General features: G+C 43.2%; 1 protein-coding gene across 2 annotated transcripts in view; it reads right to left on the bottom strand.

Moving 5' to 3' along the window:
• Positions 1 to 10,922, bottom strand: part of SLC66A2 (solute carrier family 66 member 2) — a 60,922-nt gene extending 50,000 nt beyond the window's left edge. For both annotated transcript variants that reach the window (XM_065667180.1, XM_065667182.1), the window contains exons 1-3: positions 10,838 to 10,922; positions 9,993 to 10,347; positions 421 to 554 (exon numbers count right to left, since the gene is read on the bottom strand). In XM_065667180.1, the coding sequence (XP_065523252.1) occupies positions 421 to 554; positions 9,993 to 10,195 (337 nt within the window). In that variant the 5' untranslated portion in view covers positions 10,196 to 10,347; positions 10,838 to 10,922. The remainder of the gene's footprint in view (positions 1 to 420; positions 555 to 9,992; positions 10,348 to 10,837) is intronic.
• Between the last annotated feature and the right edge of the window lie 10,041 nt (positions 10,923 to 20,963).

The raw sequence follows: 20,963 nt of genomic DNA, 5'->3' as shown, positions 1-20,963 counted from the left end.
TGGTACAAAGTACAGGTGAAGAAAATAACTTCCTATTCTGGCCAAGGTCTTAAAAAAAAAAAAAAAAGAATCCCAATAAAAAAAAAAAAAAAACAAAACAAAAAACCCCAACCAAACAAAAACACCCATCCAGGCTACCACAATGGCGTAACAGCCAGCTCTATATTCAGAACATAGTGTGAAATATTAAGGAGAACTCTGATTTCTAGACTGAACCAAGACCCATCTGAAAAAAAAATTACAGCTTTACATATTTATCCGTCAAAAAGCAGTTTCAAAAAACAAGTTCAGGAAGTGCTACACCAAATTATCGAGAGAGGAGACTGGACTGCAATTCAGAGAGAACTTTTATCCAAAGTAACAGTGCACCATGCTTTCAAAAGCATTTATCCTGCAAAAAAGACAGTTCCCGTCACTAACCTGCAAAAGAGCGGCGTTTTATGTTTAGCTCATTGGACACGCGTACTTCAGTGCACAGTTTCAGCATCAGCAACATAGTAATGATCATTATAATGCTTTGCCACAACAGAGGGGATTCAAAATGTCTTCCAAACCTGAAAAAAATAAGAAGAAAATAAAACATCTCAAAGATGACAAGTGTTATACTCAGTTACTTTCATTCTTTGACCCTAAGCACCTGGAAAAGGAAATCCTAACAGTAAAAGGTATGAAAGGCTGAGGAAGAGAAAGTTACCAACCAAATCTAGATGCACATACAGTAAGTAGCTCAGGGTCATACTCCCCTTGACAGGACTATCTGAGAACTTTATTACAACATCTCTGTGGACTGATCCCAGAAATTCTGAAACCAGAAGCTCAAGTCTTTATTTCCAAAGCTAGCAGCAAACCTCTTATTTTGAAAGGAGAATCACATTCATTGAGTGGTCAAGGCAGTACTGAGAGACCAGAGTTATGTCGCATTAATACCAGTTACTCTGTCCTTTCCACATACACACTCTGTATATTTCACAAGGACTTCTATGCAAAACTTACCTTTCTTAATTTTTCATTTTAAGATGAAGCCGTAAAAACAATAGTTCTTGCCCTATAAAGAAATAAATACTCACAGCTATTAGCTTCCTATGTTTAATATAACATCTTCCTACAGAGTGGAAAGACCAGGTCTGCAGAACTCACCAACCAATTCATAAACTTGTGTCTGATTTGGACCACAGTTGGGGGAAGCCTAAAATATGTGGGAACTGAACACACATAATTTGTTCTCTCCTGCCCTCCCCCAATGTAATTTCTGCTTGCTCACAGAGGATGCTTATAATGTGAGCAGGTGGGAATTACTGAACCCTTCCTGCACATAAAACAGGAAGGTGAACTTAGATTGTGGCCAATCTTGATTGAAGAGCTTACCCTTATGCAACTGCACAAGGTTCTGTCACAAGAAAATAAGACTCTTCAGTGAAGACCAGTGATGCCCCGAGCTCCTCTTTCTGCATTACTTGAAAGCTCAGCAATCTGCACCAGACACATCCAGTATGTGTGTTAAAGGTAAAGGATGGAAGTATTTCATGTGCAGTCCTCAAAGTATACTAGATTTGCAATAGGAAGGCTGCATGCATATCATGGCGAGACACTTCTCTGTGCTCAGTTCTGCCAGATTTTACACCTTGAAGACAGAGATGTTAAGGAAGGGATTTGCTGAAAACGCATCGCTATGCTCCCCAACTCCTTCAGCCCACATCGTCGTGAGGCACAGGCTTTCTAAACTCCCTCACAGCACAGTTATCAAGGCCATTCTCTGAGTACATCATGCTGCTTCGCAGGCATGGCAACCACTGCCCTCATCTTGACAGTTCCTGGTTTATAGCACCCTGGCAAAATATAATTTCTTAAGCTTGGGCTACTTTCATGGCAGAGCTACACGTCAGTAAAAACCAATTAGGTTCACCATTGTGTTCTCACACAATACTGCATTTTCACTATAGCCATTTCACCAGAGAGATTTCTTGTTATGAGTCAACTACTAAGGAAACAGGAGAGAGACTGGAAAGCCCGAGGAGCTTCCTTGGAAATCCTCCTGTGCAGAACATTCAAGCAGCCCACAGCAATGAAAACAGTCAAGTATTTCCTGCCTAATGGGATACAGGTAAGGAAAAGTATGACAACACCTTCAGCCTCCACACCACTGTCAAAGGCACAACCAGAACCTACAGGAAGAATAGCAGTTTCATGTACCATAGACCCTCCTTCTTTCTACCATCAATGGATTTGTGGTGGGCCACATGAGACCTAGTAAAAAAACTGGAAGATGCTATGAAGAAGAGAATAAAGAACATGACTGATGCATGTAATCAGAGGCAGAGCGCGCTCTGGATAAGGTTTTCACTCTACTAGGAAAATGCAGAGGAGAAGAATGAAAATTTGGCCTAGACTAGCCTATGCCCATGATCCCAAAGCTCATTCAGACGGTGTTGCTGACTGTGGCCAGCTTTCCCTGAACTACTGGAATTCACTTCTCCTGTGTTTGTCTCTTATTCAGGGAACAAGGAAAACAAATGTGGGAAAGACTTACCTAGAACTACAGAGCACTTAAAACTGTTTACATCAGGTTTAGAAAAAACATCTCCAATTACAAATATATTTGCATGTAAAAAGATAGTCATGTATTTAAGATGCCCTGAGCTAACAGCACAGTAAACTAGAAGCTATTATGATGGTAAATCCAGCCACAGGTCACTGCAAGGTTAATTTCTCCCTGCTGATGAGATTATTTGCCATCCAGTAATGGATGCCTCAAAAAAGTATTGCTTGCAGTATTAACAGCCACCCACTACAAACACACCTAAGTATGGCCACCTGCTGTCTGATCTTAACAATTTGCCATCACCACAGCCTTACTGGAAATGAGACTGGAAGTATTGCTGCAGATCATCTTAAAAACTGAAAAGTTAAAAAAAAAAAAAAAAAAAAACAACAGTAAAACAAAATTCACAACACATGAGAGGTAAACTGGTAATCTAAAAATTCTTATAGGGACTTCAGACAATGCACAACACCTAGATATTTTTACAACCCTACAGCCAAAGACAATAAAGATTACACAACAAAACATACTCACACGAAATACACCTCCCCAGAACTGAGTCTTGCACGCAACAAGACCCACTAAGCTAGGTCACATCTACAGGAAATCAAACAGCTGCCACAGAAACCAACAGTAAGAGAGCAAACAGGAGATGACCTGTGCAACAAGACTGAGAAGAATACCAGCATCAAGAACTATAGCCACACTCTTGAAGCTTTAAAAGTAAAGCCAGTACACTCATTTTGCTCAGGATCGCGGCAACAAACACCACTCCAAGCTGCTTACTCTACTTTGCATTGATATTAGGGCCTGCCAAAGCAACACTAATCCAGTTTAAGACTCCTCTAGCCATCTTGAGCTAGGAGCACTCTAAGATGCAAGCCCTGCAGGAAGTGCATGCTGTTCCACTTTCTGTTTAGTTTCTGCCTTGCAGATGTTTCTCCTATCTTTGCCTAAGCAGGAGCCAGGAGAGTAGGAACATTAAAATACATTGTAGAAGATGGAAGAGCCTTAGGATATCAGAACAGGCTTGCAGAACAGAACTCTCAAGTCCTGGACTGAGGGGCTCACCATCATTCTTCCACATTTTCACCCACAACTACAATAAAGAAATTCACTTAAAATTAACAGTGACATATGGAGTATTCAGTGAACTCAGACTTCATATGTCTGACTACAAAGAGACAAAGAGGTTTTTTTCACTGTTTATTTAATACTGTAAAAAGAACTCAAATGTGCAAATGAAAGGGGGAGATTTATATTTTATTAGTATTTCAGCAGGCTTAAAATGACTAATGCACATTCAGGGTGATAAACAGAAGTAAACATTCAAGTCAGAGCAGAGACTAACTCGTCATTGAGAAAACGACATCATTTCATCAGTATGATTCAATCCCATTGCAGTAATCCTGCTATTCCAGTCGTGCGCCTCCTCAAAACAGCAAATGCCAATTGTGAAAAAGAAGCCCAATCTAGACTGAACATAAAAGGATTGCTCATCTGAGACACCTCTGTAAAGAAACTGACTGCTGTTGGTGCAACTTGATCACTGTCTCCCTGACCTACACTCCTGGATGTCAGACCATTCCACTCGCTGCAAAAGTAGAAACATCTGAAGTTACTATAGGCCTCACTGACCTAGGTCAACTTTTCCAGCTCTTTGGAAGTTACAGATTCTAAGCCAACATAGAACACATGTGGGATACTGCACACACCACCAGGGCCATGACATAATAGCCCAAGGTAGCAGAATGGCAGCTGTCTTGAAAGACAGCCCATAAAATTACAGAACTTAATCAGCAAGAAGAACAAGGAATAAACTAGTTTTACAACAGGATCTCATGATACAAGTTTCTACTTGACACATAAACTGCCAGGACTTTATGGAGCATCCAAAACAAGCTTCTCACTTGGGCATACAAAATCCTACTTTACCTTTACCACTTGTACAAAAGAGCCATGCATTTTATCCTTGTTCACTGGCATTTATAAAAAGGAGGAGGAATTGTATAACACTTTTGCTCTCAATATCTGAGCAAGATCCCACCAGCAGGCCATATGTAATGCAATCTTTCAAAGTTGTAGTCATTCTGTCAGCTTGGTTTATAGCATCATCCCACCTTCCCCACATGGTGAAAGCTGGCAAGATTTATTTTAGTGACAGGAGTCTTAAAAGCAAAAGTTTCTCCTTCCCACAGGAAGTCCTAAAAACAGACACCACTGGCCCACTCTCTGAAGCCAAAGAAACATCTGACAGCAGGGACCTGATCCACAGGTAGGACTGAAGGTTTTACAGAAAAATAAATACGTAGGTATCTACCCCAGACAACAGCAAGTCCATCATTTTCCTATAAATTAACTCCAGCTGCATACTTGTCTCAATAAACTTCTACTCAGAACAAGAAGCTTATTCGACTGCCTCTGGCACCGAGAGCTCCGAGTTCTACTGACATTTCAGTTTTCATAGCCCATTTTGTTTCAGGTGAACTGAAGTTTAATGGGTAAAGGGTTACCTTTGTTCAAAAATAATACACTCCATAGTTTGCATCTTTTCCCTGACTGTCAGAACTTGTTTCCAGTTTGTCTTAAGCCAACTGTTTTATGAGAACAACTCCAAAATTGCACAGTTTTATTTTCTGTTGTTTGGATTTCTATGACATTGCTGTATGATGTTTAGGCCCGCAGAACTGCAACTCAAAAACTTTGGAAAGCATATTGTCTTCCTGGAAAATATACAAACTGTATTATACTACTATATAAAACATTTTATGGACTGCAGAACTGAAAAAAAAAAAAAAAAAAACAAACCTCTGGGAACTAAAGAAAGTCTAAGTACTTTTGGCTGAATTTAATCAAGTTACAAGTAAAAATGCCTACTGCTGACTTCTAAGAAATCTGCAGTTCCCTTTCCTCTAGCTATTCTGATTTTAATATTAAAAGAAACCACAATTTATCTCCTCATAAGCTCTGTATTAAAAACATAAGGAAGAAGAGAGGGAAAATTCACAAGTAAGTTTTTCTGCATCCTCCACCCACAACTGATTACACAACTCTCACCCGCCTTCTTGTTCCTGTTCTTAACCATGACAATGCAAAGCTAGTCAGCTGGCAGACTGCAGGCCACATGAACCAAGAAGGTTCTGTCTTGGTCACAACTGAGTTGAAATGCCACAGTACACTTTGAAGCCAGCCCACAACTTCAAAACAGCATAGGACAGCTTATCCAAGATGATTAACCACCTCAAAAGCTCAAGCATCATGAAGACTGTATCCAAGTATCCCTTGGATATTTTAGTAACCAGTCTTAAACAAGAAATCAGAGCCGACTCTATCAAGTACAGTAAGACACTGCCTAATAAAAATGGTAATGAAGTGTTCTATTAAAAATGCAGAAGGGAAAAAATTTATATCAGATTTTCCAGAGCATGCCACACATCTTCATATGTATCAGAACTACAAAAGTGTTGAGCTTTGCACTGCCTCTTTTGCTTTACCCACAATGCAGACCTTCTCTAGGCTCACCAACCCAGAAACTGAAATGACTGGAGAGCAAGAAACAATGACCTATGGGGTCTGGAGAAGACAGACAGGAGAAGCAGTACTGACAGGGGCAGGACTAGAACAAAGAATCAGCTAATACCAACCATAAATCATGACAAGCAGCTACACTGGCACCCCAAAATAAATGCTGCTTTGAAGTGTTATATAAAAATATAACAATAAATTATTACTAAAAAATGAAGCTAATGTAATACCAAGTCTAGTCACAGCACAAAATCTACTTTTCACAACTTTTCATACTGTTAAGTGGAAACCTCATTGTGTGATGCTGTGAACACAGAGTCTACTTTTGAAATAAGTTTTTTTCCAGACTCCTCTTTAAAAGGACCAAAGACTTCACACACAGTCAACACACTGAGCTACAAGCTTGCACAGTCAAGCTTCTACTTTCTTTTTTCTAAACAAAAGTCTTGTATGCATAAACAAAGCAAAGTGGAATCATGCCCATTGCTATCCATATGCAGTTTTCATTCTTGGAGGCCAGTGCTCTCCCACTACTTTTCCACAAAATTCTGGTATATAACTCATTGTTGGAACAGAGCAAGGCCAAACACACATTAGTGAAAGCAGAAATCTCTCTTTAAAGATGGTATTTTTGAGACATTGTGTAACAGAGAAGCATGAAAAAATTATTTAATGGATAATGTGTTACTGTCATTACCAGTAAACAGAAGTTCTTTGAGCACACCCTGAAACTAAGGCAATAGATGGAACACAAAGAGCAGAGGCATTGCACTGAGTCCTCTTGACTTTAAAAGATGGCTTACTATTGCAGACAATTGGAAAAAGAAAATTTGTGAAAACAGGTAATGAAAGAGGACTGTTACCCTTGATCTCTGTACTACTTTGTTCATTTGGTTACTGTCACAGTGCAATACACCACCTGCAACATTATTGACACATAAAATGTGCCAAGAAGATTAGAGAGCAAATACTCTATTTGGAGGGGAGATGAAAGGTCAAACTTCACCCAGTGCAAAACAGGACATTAAAATAAATAAATAAATAATGCCCCCTCTGAGATAACTAAGTACAGGTGTAGTAACATATGGAATCTGACAATTCACAAATAGGAAATGAGGGAATTGCCTCCACAACTGAGGTGAACAAAGAATAATAGAGCCATTTGGGAAAGCTGGGCATGAGTCTGTTAGGAGTGGCAGAGATACAGCAAGACCGGCACTACTCAGGAATGAAAACCATAGCATAAAAGGCATCAACTGTCTGTTCCTGTTGCCTATGCATCTGAAATACTAACATTCCACAAGAATTTATGAGATTCATGGAAAATCTGGAAGTAACAACAGAAACAAATTACAGAAATGTCTTTGAAATAAAAAAAAAAAAAAAAAATCAAAACAAGACAAAACCAAACCATTACAAAAAACAAACAAACAAAAAAAAAAAACCACCAAACTATAAGCCATCCTAAGAAATAATTAAGGCCTGAAAAAGAACACTATTAGAATGTGAAAGTTTTTAAAGCCTACCACTTTAAGTACTTATTTTTGGATCAGGGTGGAGGGAAGTCGGGGGGGATGAATTTGGCATAATTAATACACTTAATAACCTGGGATAATGAAGAGAAACAAATAAACCAATTGAAAACAGCAGCTATATGTCAGTAAAGTTTTCAGATGACAGACTTTGATTAAGGTCTGGACTGGTCTGCTAAATTAAAGAAGAAGTAGTGTTATCAACTGGTATTTCAGAAGTCAGATTGCAGAAAAATTGTACACGAACAGAATTACCTGTAGGACCATTCTGTTTCAGCACAAGAATGGATCATATTATTTAATAAAGAATCATTAAAAATAAAAACTTGCAATTTCTTCCACTCAATATAACATACACAATTAAAATCATTCTGCTGTTTTTGTCAAATTATCTAAAGTGCTGTGTCCCAGATGTCATCAGCCATAGGTGACATTAAACAGCTAACACAAAAATTGAACTGCCAATATGCTCATGAATGCATTCTAATCATGTTCACAGAAATCGGAGGCTCTTGCTCTGCTATTTTCCTTTAATCATCCATATGCCCAAAGATAATATACACCCTCAGCTGCTGTTTTCATGACTTACTGGTGTTTATAGGGATGCCTAATCTTTTTAAGTAGAGAAACAAACTATTCTCTCTGAGGGAACACTGAATTATCATTATACAAGTCTTAGATCTTTCAGTTCAATAGAACTAGAAAGAGACTATTCATTGTAAGTACAGAAATAAAAGTTCCACAGGCCCGTACCTGCAACATTTCCCCACTGAAGTGGCCATATCACAAGCCAGCAGCACGCCTTTCACACTACCCCTGTAAAGACACATCTATACACATGCTGCATCAACCCATTCTATGCCATCACCGAGCTCCAAGATGACCAGACCCTACAGAGAGTATGCCTCAGAGAGTTATACCATTATGTGGCTTAAATACTCACAGTAAACACAAAAAAAACCCCACATAATCTTATCAATAACTCAATTCTATTGCAAAAAAAATGACAAATCTTTTAACATTAACATAAATTTTAACTTTTCATTACTCAGTATTTATTCTTTTGCTCATCTCTTAATTACATACACTTAAAAGTTAATTCAAATTAAAGACCTTTCAGTTCTTCCACAGTCCAACCTCATTTCAGAGATGTAGTTCCATGGGTTACCTAGAAACTGTCAGCAGCTCTCTTCAGATACAAATCATTTGTATATTTCAACTGTCTCCAGTGAAACAAAAAATAGACAATATCTGTTTCTCAAACTGTCAAGTCAGGCTTTTTGCTTCTCCTCCCCAGGCCAGTTCCTCTACTTCCTTTCTGCTCTCTGCTTTCTCCCAACAGCTGCTTCGTACACTTCTCCCCAGGGAAACGTAAATCCAGTACAAGGAGCTCTGATCTAGCTATGACTCCTCAGTTTGACTGCCAGCTGTGGAGATCCCCTGTTCTCTCCCCTCCAGCACAGCACTTATATGCTACATATTGCTGCAGGAGAATCCAGGAAGCAACTTATACTTAAAGAATCATAGGAGCTTTAAAAAGAAACTGGAAACCAAAAAAATGACATAGCCTGTACCTATCAGTTCTCCGTGGATTACAACACAGTATTTTGTAGTCAAAATAGTCTTAGAGTAACTGTCCTTAGTTGCAGTAATTTCCCAGACCATTTTATCTCTTTTTTTTTTTCAGGTACATTCCCAGTGTTGTAGCATCTGTACTATGAGGAATATAAGTTAATAAAATTAATTCATGGAAGTCATGCCCTAATAACATTTTCTTTGCCCAGCAGCACAAGCCCTAAATATGGAAGCAAACTTGCTTTTAAATATTGAAGGTGGTTTTGGAAACAAAAAGGATTTGCTTTGAAAGAGTGCATTTTTTGCCTGCTTTCCAAATAATGAATATTTCCTTTTGTAGTTATGCAAGGAGATTTAGAAATGAACCATCTCTGAAGCCAGGTGGCATCCCGGGAAAATGCAAGAACATATGGCAAATATCCCAGTGATGTTAATACCAACTAGATGCTACAACAAATGTGCAGGACCAGAGTCCTCATCCTGAGAACAGAGCAGGAGGGGCAAAGAAAATACCAAATTCAGTCAGCAAGAAAAAGAATCTGACTAAGAATAACCTTCTTTATCAACAAATTAAAAAGTTACATCTTGCAATCAAAGCACTAAGAATCAGATCTGGCAAGGGTAACAGACAGCACTCTTAAGACCAGGTTATTTTATTCAACACAGATTCACCCACTTATGCGTGGACAGACAGTATTTTGATCTTCAAGAGCGGGGTCAAAGCACGTAAACCACATTATTTCCCCAAAAACTGCAATTCAAAGCTTTGCAACTAGCAAGCAAGAACCTTTAGGACCAACACACACATAAAACCAACTCACCAAAAAAGTATCCGCAAAATGTTTGCGACCAGCAGCACTAGGCAGACGTAGGTGGAGAAACCCTCAGCGTTCTGCGTCCGGCGGATGTCTCTGTACTGGGGAATGTAGGGCACCACGCCGCCGAACACCATGGCCCCCGCAGCACCCCACGACACCAGCTGCTGCATTGGGACCAGCAGCCACTCCAAGCCACCCGCCTCCATGGCGGGAGGAAGCGGGGAGGCTGCCCCGGGAGGTGTCACGCTGAAGGCTCGCCTCCCGCTGCAGTTCCCCGGCGGAGGTCGGCTTTAGCCACGGGCGCGCTCCCGGCCGGGATGCGGCACCATGTCTGCGCCCTCCCTCGCAGGGCCGGCACCTGGGGAAAGGCACGGGGCGTCAGCCTGGCTCGACCGCGGGGCTGCTCCAGCCGCTCCCCGCCAACAGCACGGCACTACCGCACCCCGACCACCGCCCTGCCACGGGCGGGCCGGGGACACCCCTTCTCTGTCGCCCAACCTGGCGACACGCTCCCGCCCTCCCCACAGAGGAACCCCGGCTCTGCCACGGCTCGGGAGCGACAACCAGCCCCGCTCCGCCGCCGAGGCGACCTGCGCCAACGGAAGGGCGCGCCGGGTTGAGGTGGGCACGCACACACGCCCGCCCCTAACCGGCTGCCGGGCGTTTCTCTGAGGGGCCTCCCTCACCCGCCCGCTCCCCAGCGCGCCCGGGGCTCCCCGCAGCGCCCCGCTCAACCGGAGACACACACAGACACCACACACACCGGAGACACACACAGACACCAGACACCACACACACAGACACCGCACACACACGCCCACCCGGCATCGCCGCGCCAGCCTCCCCACCTGCTCTGGCCGCCGCCATGCCCACCACCGCCCCTCAACTAGGGGCGACGGACCGGCGGCAGCGACGGGCCCCGGGCGGTTTGTGACGCCACGATGACCAGCCACGCCATCCGCCAATGAGCGACGGGGCCGCCCCGTCGATTCGGCGCGCGCGCGCGCGGCCCTGCCGGTGGCATCGGGCGCGGGCTGCGGGGGTAACGGAGCACTGGCAAGCGGAGGCGGTGTCGGCCCCGGCGCCGCTCCCCGGGGCATGACTGCTCGGCCGCCGTCACCCGTGCGTCTGCCGCGGGCACCGCGCCGGACACGCGAGCCGGTTGCCCCGGGGTGGCGGAGGGCGTACCTGGGGAGCCATCCTTCCGCACCCTGTTCTTAAACGCTGCCCCGGACCTCGCTCCGCTGTCTCTGACTTGTTCCTTTCGCTTGAAAGTTACGGAAAACTCTGTCACGCCTCACGGAAATCACGTCTCAGTGACTCTCAAAATTGCAGTCACTCCTTAACTGTATCCAACACAACTGCAACTGACACATCTTCCTGACCAGAGAGGTTATTTTCCTACAATGGTATAGATGAAAGGTAGCAGGGGGAGCGAAAAACTTGCATTTTCCATCCAAACTGATCAGCAAGACTTTACTGCTGTTGACACTGGGCCAGCAGAGAATCACAGAGTGGCTTGTCTTGGAAGGGACCTTAAAGCTCATCCAGTTCCACCCCCCTGCCATGGGCAGGGACACCTTCCACCAGACCAGGTTGCTCCAAGCCCTGTCCAACCTGGCCTTGAACACTGCCAGGGATGGGGCAGCCACAGCTTCTCTGGGCAACCTGTGCCGGGGCCTCACCACCCTCACAGGGAAGAACTTCTGCCTCAGAGCCCATCTCAGTCTCCCCTCTGTCAGTTTAAATCCGTTCCCCCTTGTCCTGTCCCTACCTGCCCTTGTCAAAAGCCCCTCTCCAGCTTTCTTGTTGGCCCCTTTAGGCACTGGAAGCTGCTCTGAGGTCTCCCCAGAGCCTTCTCCAGGCTTCTCCCAACTCTCTCAGCCTGTCCCATATGGAGGTGCTCCAGCCCTAGGAGCATCTCTGTGGCCCTCCTTCAGGCTCTGCTTGAGCAGTTAAGTGCTGCATCACAGATGCGAAAAAGAAGCTGACAGCATAGATGCTGCGTTCTCAAAGGGCTGCTTGAGGTGGTGGCAAGCTTCAGTGACACTAAAAAGGACAGTTTATCCATTCAACCTTACAAGTGGCTGCACAACAGTCTTCAAATCTTGTTCTTTGGAGTCCCCATAACACTTTGATGTTTGTGAGCTCCTGCTGCTCATGCAACAGGTGAGAAATGAGATGGGGTTTCCTGCAGCTGAATGATGTATTATTTTGTGTGGCATATCAGCAACTGTAAACGTTTGTTTTGAGTCCTGAATGGAAATGAGCTGAATTAAAAATAGAAATAAATATTTGTTTCAGGGCTTCCAAAGCATCTCACTCAGCTGCAATCATTTCTGCCGCCTGGGAAGTTTTTATGGTGTACATGCAGCAGAAGAACCTGCACATTACTGCAGAGTGTATTTTTCAAGGACCATTTTTGGGGTACTATCACACAAATATCCAAAACACCCTCCTACATCAATGAGGTGGCCATTGATAACACTAGGATTCATCTTTCCTACAGGGAAGCAGTAGCTCCACTTTGTTCCACAGACCTGAAAGTTTGTTAAAAATACACAGTGGAAGTCTTTAATTCTGATTTTTGGCTGAGGAGCCTGAAGTTCTTGATTTCAGAGCATCTGGCTCATTTAGAGAGAGTATAACAACCAAAGTATGTATAAACGGCATCATTTAAAACATTTTATTATTTAATGGCTCATATTCCAGGTTTCACTTGTGCATTGTTATAATCACATAGTTATGTCAACTTCTTATCCAAAATTTCTTGGGAGCCCTTGCCACATTATTTTTCTTTAAACACACAGGTCTTAACAAGCCTCAGGCTGAAAATAAATGTACCGCAGATTAGAAAGCCAACTTTTGTTCCTGTAAATATAAATGTTTTGAGAAAACACTGAGAAATCACCTTGAGAAAATAGAGATTTTAAAGTAATGGTTACCTACATAGAAGAAATCGCCCAGGCTGACACCAGTTCTCCAGGTTAGCTTCCAGAATAATTCCAGGATACTTCTAAGTCTATGTGATAACAATTTTCATACAATATTAAGATTCTAAAGTACTCAGCTGGAAACAGACAACCACCTTTAATCGGGTTGTTCCCCTGACTTGAAACTGTAAGGGTAAAAATGCTGAACTACAGCACAGCATGTTACTGTGTGAATGCAGTTCAGTTTCAGCCAGTGAAAAATGTCCTAGTTGTTTAAGAGTTAATCCATTGATGTAAGATAAACTGACTAGTGATGCCAGACACTTGGTGGGGGAGGAATGACAGGTTGGCTTGAACTCCTCCAGCTGAGCAACTGCACAAAAGCTTGTGTCAGCATTAGGGAGGGACCTTTCGGGTCTCAGAATACTCTAAGCAGCCAGGGGCCAATTTCTTTGGCATCGATGACATCCTGAAGTGTTTGCTGATTTCAGCAGAATATATAACCAAGCACAAAGAATATCCAACCATAACAGACCCAGCAAAACTCTAGTAGGAGAGTCCCCTGCAGAAAATTTATCTAAGGTTTGAGCTGTAGCAGGTGACTGAACACAGAGTCTTGCCTCATTCAGGAAAACTTCTGCAGGTCTGAATGCAGCCAGATGAGAATGCTTGGCCTTGTGAGGCTTGACATCAAACTAACTTTCAATGTACTTAGTAACTGAGAGGGAGCTCAGAAGGACCACTTCATTGGTGCAAAATCAGACCTACCATAGAAGCAGTACTGCTTCACTGCCAGACAGTAATCCTTTGGTTCCTAGTGAGGAGAAAATGAACAGGTGTGTTTATTTTTCCACATGGACTGGCAAAATTCCCCTTTACAAAAACCAAAAAACTCCGTTTGTGTCATGGTGTGCTTCCCCCCAAGCCATAACCACCAGTGCAGCTTGTGATGGCTGCATCCAGCTTACTCTGGCCTTTCGGGACGGACGGCAACATGGTAGCCAAGGACTGCCTGGAATGGTGACCAGAGGTCTTGCTGGTATGCAGGCATGGCTATAAATCAATCATCATACTTTATAAATAGTGGACAGCCCAAGGCCTGTGGAGCTCTCCTGCATGGCAGTGGGCTCCACACCAGGATCTCTCCTGGAGTAGGGAAACATCTCAAGGTTACTCCTCAAGGCTGAGAGGTTTCTTGGCTCAACAGCTTCTTGGTAAGTGATTAACAGCATGCTAAACTTTGAGATCATAGCTAAGTGATACGAAAGGGTTGATTGCACATATATACCCTTCAGATATAAACCTGAAAGTAAGTCTGGATGTAGCTGCACCTAGACTCCTCTCTGAGGAGTTTAGAAAGCAAAGGGGTCTTTTCTGACCCTCATGACCCAATGCAAAAGCCTCCCTGACAGTTTTGTGTGACCCTGTCCTCTATGCAGTAAATAATCAAGCATACCTTGCCACTGAATCTTGTGAAACCACACTCACCATTTAACTTTGTTAACTCACTGGTTTACATCAATAAAATACATTGATGCTTCTCTCTTATGAGTGAAGTGCATGACTTCATTTGCAACAATTTGGTATAATTTAACTACCTGTTCAGAAAACAGAAGCAGACAGTATGTTTCACACCAGGTCTTTGAAGTCTAATACTAATCTTTTTATGACAGCTGCTGTAAGAGAACTGAAATGGAGTATGTGAGCAGCTCTAGCCACCTGGTTATGAACTAGGTCCTAGCAGTTGACATTTTGGTGACAGCGTAGTCCCTAAACCTCCAAGAACTTTGATTTATTCCAGATTAAGAAATCTGGTAAGATAATACCTGTTAAGAAATGTTCCTATGGTATCTTTGGATACAGTTTAAGCAAGCTGAAAGTGGTGAGCGGACATGGCATGTTTACAAACGCATTTTATGTGTATAAATATTTTATGTTTATTTATATATACACCAATATATATATAAGGTTTTGTTTTGCAGTTAGGTCCACTAATTAGAAGAGTAAGCAGAGGCTTGTTTCTACAACTGGCTCCATGTAGCCATATTCCTAGTAGAAGAACACTAGGTCAAACAGGACACAGGAACCAACCACCCAAGTTTTAACACTGAAGCCTTAGCTGCCTCTTTGCAGTTTTTTTGCAGCAGGAGGAGGGATGTTGGTGCTTCACTTGTATCAAAAATAGCAGATTGCTGAATGTCTTCTAACCAGTCTGTTGTCCTGTCAATTGATTTTGAAAGATGAGTATTAAAATTATTTTATATTCTACATACCAGAAATGCTGTTGCACTGAAGCACACACAGGAAGAATTCCCTGCAAGATGTAGGCTAAAGACATTGCAGATAACCTTTAAGTCACTCCTTGAATGCACTGTATCATAAATGTTGTCATAAGGATTATATGAATTCCTAAGTAGCCAAATTCCCTTCAATTATCACATTATATCTCACTCTACAACTACAATCCTAGTAAAATTAAAAAGAAGTATTTACTGTACTGTTCATGGAAAAAGTAAAGGGGTCTGTCCTGGGTTGAGCCAGTACCTTTCAAGTACCTTGAAATTGGCTATTCCTACCAAGATGTATTACCACTAAATCATCATCCTCTCCTCTCCACTTTTGATTTTCTAAAGCAATCCTACTACAACTGGTTGCAGTGGCTACCTCCTGTCCCCTTTGAACACCTGTCTTTACAACTAATGGACAAAATCAAGCTCAGGAGATACTGTTCTATTGCACATAGCTGATTCTATGATCTTCACCAGCTTATCTTCAGCACTGGTCCTTATAAACAGAGCAGTGACTATGGAGCATGCAATGGAACTCCCTCTCCACTTCCAAGGGGGACCTCTGACAAACGTGCCCAGTCTCCAAGCTTATCTCTTAGCTCTGCACCAGAGAGTGGGAACTAGGACCACGCAGGCTGATCTGCTTAGACTGCTTTCTGTACCTAGGCTGCTACCATCTCCAAAGACAAATGAAGAAAAAGTCCCAAATGAAACATGACGGTGAAGCACGAATCAACCTGAGAGCTGGCAGAGATATATGAACCCTTCTTCATTACAGCTTTGAAGCAACGAGCAAGGTTCAGGTGAGTGGAGTAATAAATAAACAATGACGTATCACCCAAGACAAGAAGTTGAACTGGAACTGCTTAACCCACACCCTGTTCTTCTGTCAAACACGTCCAGCTGACTACAACCATTTATCTCCCATATGGTCTTCATATGCCATATTGCATCGCCGCAGGGTCACCTCAGCAAGCTGGTTCCAGCAGAGGAGCCTGCAGGCAGCTCCGGCTCAGCACCAGCCATCTGCACATCCCTGCCCATGTCTAACATTGCAGCCAGAAGTTCCCCAGTCAACAACCTTTAGGAGTTGTTTTCTCATAAGAAAATGTCTATTAGTTTGAAGGACCAGAAATGAGGAACATCTCCACAGATGGGATCTGCACAGTGTGCCATGGGAAAATTCATTTAGGTTCTTTCTAGTGCTGAACTGATGCATGCTGCCCATCATTGTGATGTAAGGTTTACTCGCCATCTATATTATTCTTTTTATTTTATTTTATTAAAAAGGCTGTTAAGTATACCTGCACCATAGAATCATAGAATGGGTTGGGTTGGAAAGGACCTTAAGATCACCTAGTTCCAACTCCCCTGCCATGGGCAGGGATGCCTCACCCTAGACCATGTTGCCCAAGGCTCTGTCCAATCATCTTCCTCTCCCCTGCACTTCACTCCTCCCTGGGTCAGCATGCTTACTAATTACAGGATCACTGCATTCAGCAAGAAGCTGCTGATACTGGGGAGTGAGACGAAAAAGAGGGAGTGTGTTAGGCTGACCCCAAACAACACTGAAGCCCTCACCTAGTCACCACTTATATCCCCCCCAGCAGTATTGAGGGAGAGAATTAGGAGGGTGAAACTGAGGGGGAAAAAACAAACTCTTGGGTTCAGATAAAGTCAGGTTAATAAGTGAAGAAACACAACACAAATGAGTGAGGCAAAGGCAATCGCTCACCACCTCCTACCAGCAGACCAATGCAGAGCCAATCTCCAAGCAACAGCTATTTTGGAAGAAACTACACTACCCTGTAGCCCATTTTTATTGCTAAGTGTGATGCTGCATGGTCTGGCATGTCCCTTTGGTCAGCCAGGGTCAGCTATCCTGGCTGTTTCCCCTCTCACCCCCTTGCCCATCCTTAGCCTATTTGCTTCTCTGTTTTGAGAAACAGAGCTGTCCTCGATGCTGTGCAAACACCATTCAGCGATACCTCAAACACTGGTGCACTATCATGTCACAAATCAAACACAGCACCATACAGGCTGCTATGGAGAGAGTTAACTCCATCACAGCCAGGCCCAGCACAGGGAGGGGAAATGTAATTTGAGAAATCTTTAAACTGGCTTTATAAGTGAAGGTGCAAGTGCAATATCTTAAGTCTCACCAGAACTATCCCTAGCCTTCCCTGACTCATTTTCTCTCCCTCTTGATGAAGCTGTGGAGTTGCTTGGAAGCAGAGGGAGAAAACAAAACTGACAAAGAAACTATAGCTTTACATGATTCAGAATGCCACCATGTGATCTGAGGTCAGCAGCATTCCAGCACCCAAACTAGTCTTTCTTTCTCTGTTCCAGGATAAGGCCAAAGTGTGTCAGGTGATATTTACACACTGGTTTGCTTTTGTTAAGCTCAGCATCTGTGGTACTCATAAAAACTTCTATACATCAGAATGGAACAAAACAAATTTACGCTGCCTTTACCAGGAGCCAAGGTGGAGGGAAGAGGAAACAAACCCCAACTTTATTGCGCAAGTAACACTCGAGTCCAAGATAGTAATCTAGATGAGACAGACACAAACATTGCAGTCTGATTTTTCTGAAACCCCAAGGAGCTGCAGTTACAGATCCTTTTTGACTAATAGAGCATCGATCCCAGAGAGGAGCTGAACATCCTCACTTGTCCTCTGAGCCACTTCAGCGAGCACCCAAAGTGCTTTGAACAAATCCCCTTCTGATTTGGAGTCAGACCACTAGCCCATGTCACTGAACCCCTTCCCCTGGCTGTGGAGGCCCAAGTCTCCACTGCTTTTCTGCCCAGGTGACACATGTGCCAGCCTATGCTGGCAGCATCCCTTGGCACCCTCCAGTCCCTCTATGTCCTTGTTATTTCAGATGCCTTTTGCCAGGCACGCTTGGAATATGCACCCACAAGACTCCTGCTTGGCAAACACCACGTTTAGCACTAAACAGAGTAGGGGTGGGAGGGCCTCCTACAGCAGCCAAGCTGCATAGAATACCTGTCATACTCTCAGCACCCACCCTCTGCCACAAATGTCTCGCAGAAGAAAGCAAGTGAATCAGGCAGACCACTGTCAGCAAAGGTTTCAGTCTTAAAAGCATATTTGCAAAGGATTTCTGTTTCGGACAAAAAAGCACAAGTTTTTTTCTCCCAACAAAAATAGCCAAAGAATCAGATTTCCACATCCTTGGGGGTTTGTATTACTGTCATTGCTCACTGATTCAAACCTTGCTGTTAGAGTACATATTGTTTATCCTACACGTGACATTCCTGAGAGTTGTTTCCCATATTAGCCCAAATCCACCCATGTTTTCTGCAACCACAGTAAGTGGTAAGTTGGTAATTCTAAGTGAATTTAAAATGTACCAGAAAAACACTCCACTTGTCTTCTCTGGGATAAGTTATCTCTGAAGCTGTAAGGAAGCATAAACATAGTGCAGTTTGCTCACAGAAAACTTTCGCCACAGTTCTTTACAGCTTCTGAAAAGCAAAACGTGCATCTTCAAAGGAAGAATTCCTTTGCCCAGCTTCTAGCACAGGCTCTGTCACCAAATTTTGTAGAAAACCATGCTCTCCATCACATTACCTGACACAGGCCACATTTAATCTCTGTACAAAGCACATTCTGCTCTGGACCATGAGGCACCTGGAAGAGAGCAACATGGAGCTGTGGGATCTGAACACATGGGGTTGGATCACAGTCCTTGTGCTGCCCTGTCTTGCCCTCACAGCAGAGGCAGGCAGAGCCTTGCCTGTCTCTGTGCTTTCTTCAAGAAAGCCCCACTGTGCACATATGGCACCCAGCATAAAGAATAAGACCGCAGGGTGATTTGAGTGCAGCCTCTAGATCCAGTGTCAGGCATGCCACCAGTGAGCAACAATGGAGAAACAGATGGAGAAACAGACCCTGTTCCCTTTTCCACTGGGGACAAACACCCCCAGCTCCTTCCTGTAGCCTTTTAGGAGGGGAACTCCTCCACCTCCATTGTCCAAAGGCTGTAAGGAGCAAGGCTGGGGCAGAAAACAGCATGGGAAGTAGCACCTCTTACCAGCCATGCCCAGGAAAGGTTTCTGGATTGCCATATAATAATTCAGTCAACAGCAGCTAGAGAGGTGATTTCACACAGCCACAATTTACACACAACTCTTCAGAGAGCAAAAGGAAGCCACCACACCACCCTTCGTAGTCAAAGCTGTTCTGCTCCTACATTTTATCCTCAGTGCAGAACACCAAAGGGAAAACTATACCCCACTTTCTGTTACAGGTAATTAGTGATACAGGATATTCGCAGTACACGCAAGGAACTTCTGATAAGGAATATCCTTAACCCTCTCAGTTTTATTTCTGGAGAAACTTGCAGAAAGAGGCTGACTGAACAAGTTTCACAATAAGAGGATTTGTGAGCTAGTCCCAGAAAGCAGCTCATTCACTGAAGGCAGAGCACCTTGATCAGGGATCAGGTTTCCTGACCGCTGGAATTACCCTTTTCTCTTCAAAGATACAGAGCCTGAAATCTGAACCATGCACAAACACCCAAGCTTTTAATATTCACCTCAAATGACTTGTCTTTCAAAGAAACACCAGGGTGTTCAGGCACCATTGTCCCGAATGCCCTTTCCCCATGCCTGAAGCATTTGCATTCCTCTCACCACATCTTTCTAACCTCTTAAGTAACAGCAACTTGTTACTTCTACTGATGTTACCAGATGAAAGAAAAGCGATGTCTTCACCAGTGAGTATTCCAGTGGAACAAGCTTTCAGTGAACTCCACTATGCTGAGTCAAGAGAAACAGGTAAATGTTCATAGCTTGCTTGCAAGAGCCATCAGCACCATTTGGGATTCCAGCATATAAAAGCTGATGACTTGGCAAAGCCAGACGCTTTTTCTGCACATTGTGTCCCTCTGAACAATGATTGCAAAGTGACACAGGAGAAGCTTCCTAAGAGAGAGGGAAAGACCAAGCACAGCATGACTCAAAGACCCAACCCTACAATCTGGTAGCAGAAATACCATGGCTGTGGTGCAAGAACAAGCTTGTACTTAGCCCATTTTTTTCTTTAGAGAAACCTTCTATAATTGGCATGGCCCAGGAATTCTTGTCTCCTTCCATGACTAAATTTCCTGTTTCCCTTCCTGCTGCACATGTAATATTAGGGTTTTTTTTTCCCCAAGATGTCCTATCCATGTCCTCACTTCCATTCCAAAGCAGGCTGAAGCTTGGAGTACATGACAAAAGGATTCCTGACCCCTGGTGTATAAAATCTTACTTGTCAGCAAAGAGAAGAGGGAAGAGACTTTTATGTAACATCCAAACAGTAAGAGCAATGCATTTCTGCAAACCAATTCCTTTATAACTCCACACCGCAGGCTTTTACAGCATGGCATTGGATAGCAGTGTCACTGAACTTGGAGCTTAGGACTATAAATGTTTAAACATACTTTTATTTCCTGTCCTCCTTCCAGCATTGGAGGGACTGGAATTTCCCTAGGAAAAAGCAAGAGAAACACGCTTTGGGTATCATTTCAACATAAAAGCACAATGTGAAGATTTTACAGCACGGTCCCACAATTGTGAAATAGGATGGAAACAGATGGCTCCCCAGCCTCTAGGTCACCCTACTTCTTATTTTGACTTCATGTGCTTCATAACAAGAGGACATATGTAAATTGAACGTTTCTAAAGTCTAAGCTTTTTACTGGAAGAAACTAGCATAGGCCATGTTTTGCCATGGAAA

This window comes from Lathamus discolor, chromosome 2, assembly GCF_037157495.1.
Source record: "Lathamus discolor isolate bLatDis1 chromosome 2, bLatDis1.hap1, whole genome shotgun sequence".
NCBI classification, from domain to species: domain Eukaryota; kingdom Metazoa; phylum Chordata; class Aves; order Psittaciformes; family Psittacidae; genus Lathamus; species Lathamus discolor.
Note: the sequence above shows the minus strand (reverse complement) of the source record. Positions and strands in the feature narration are given on the sequence as shown.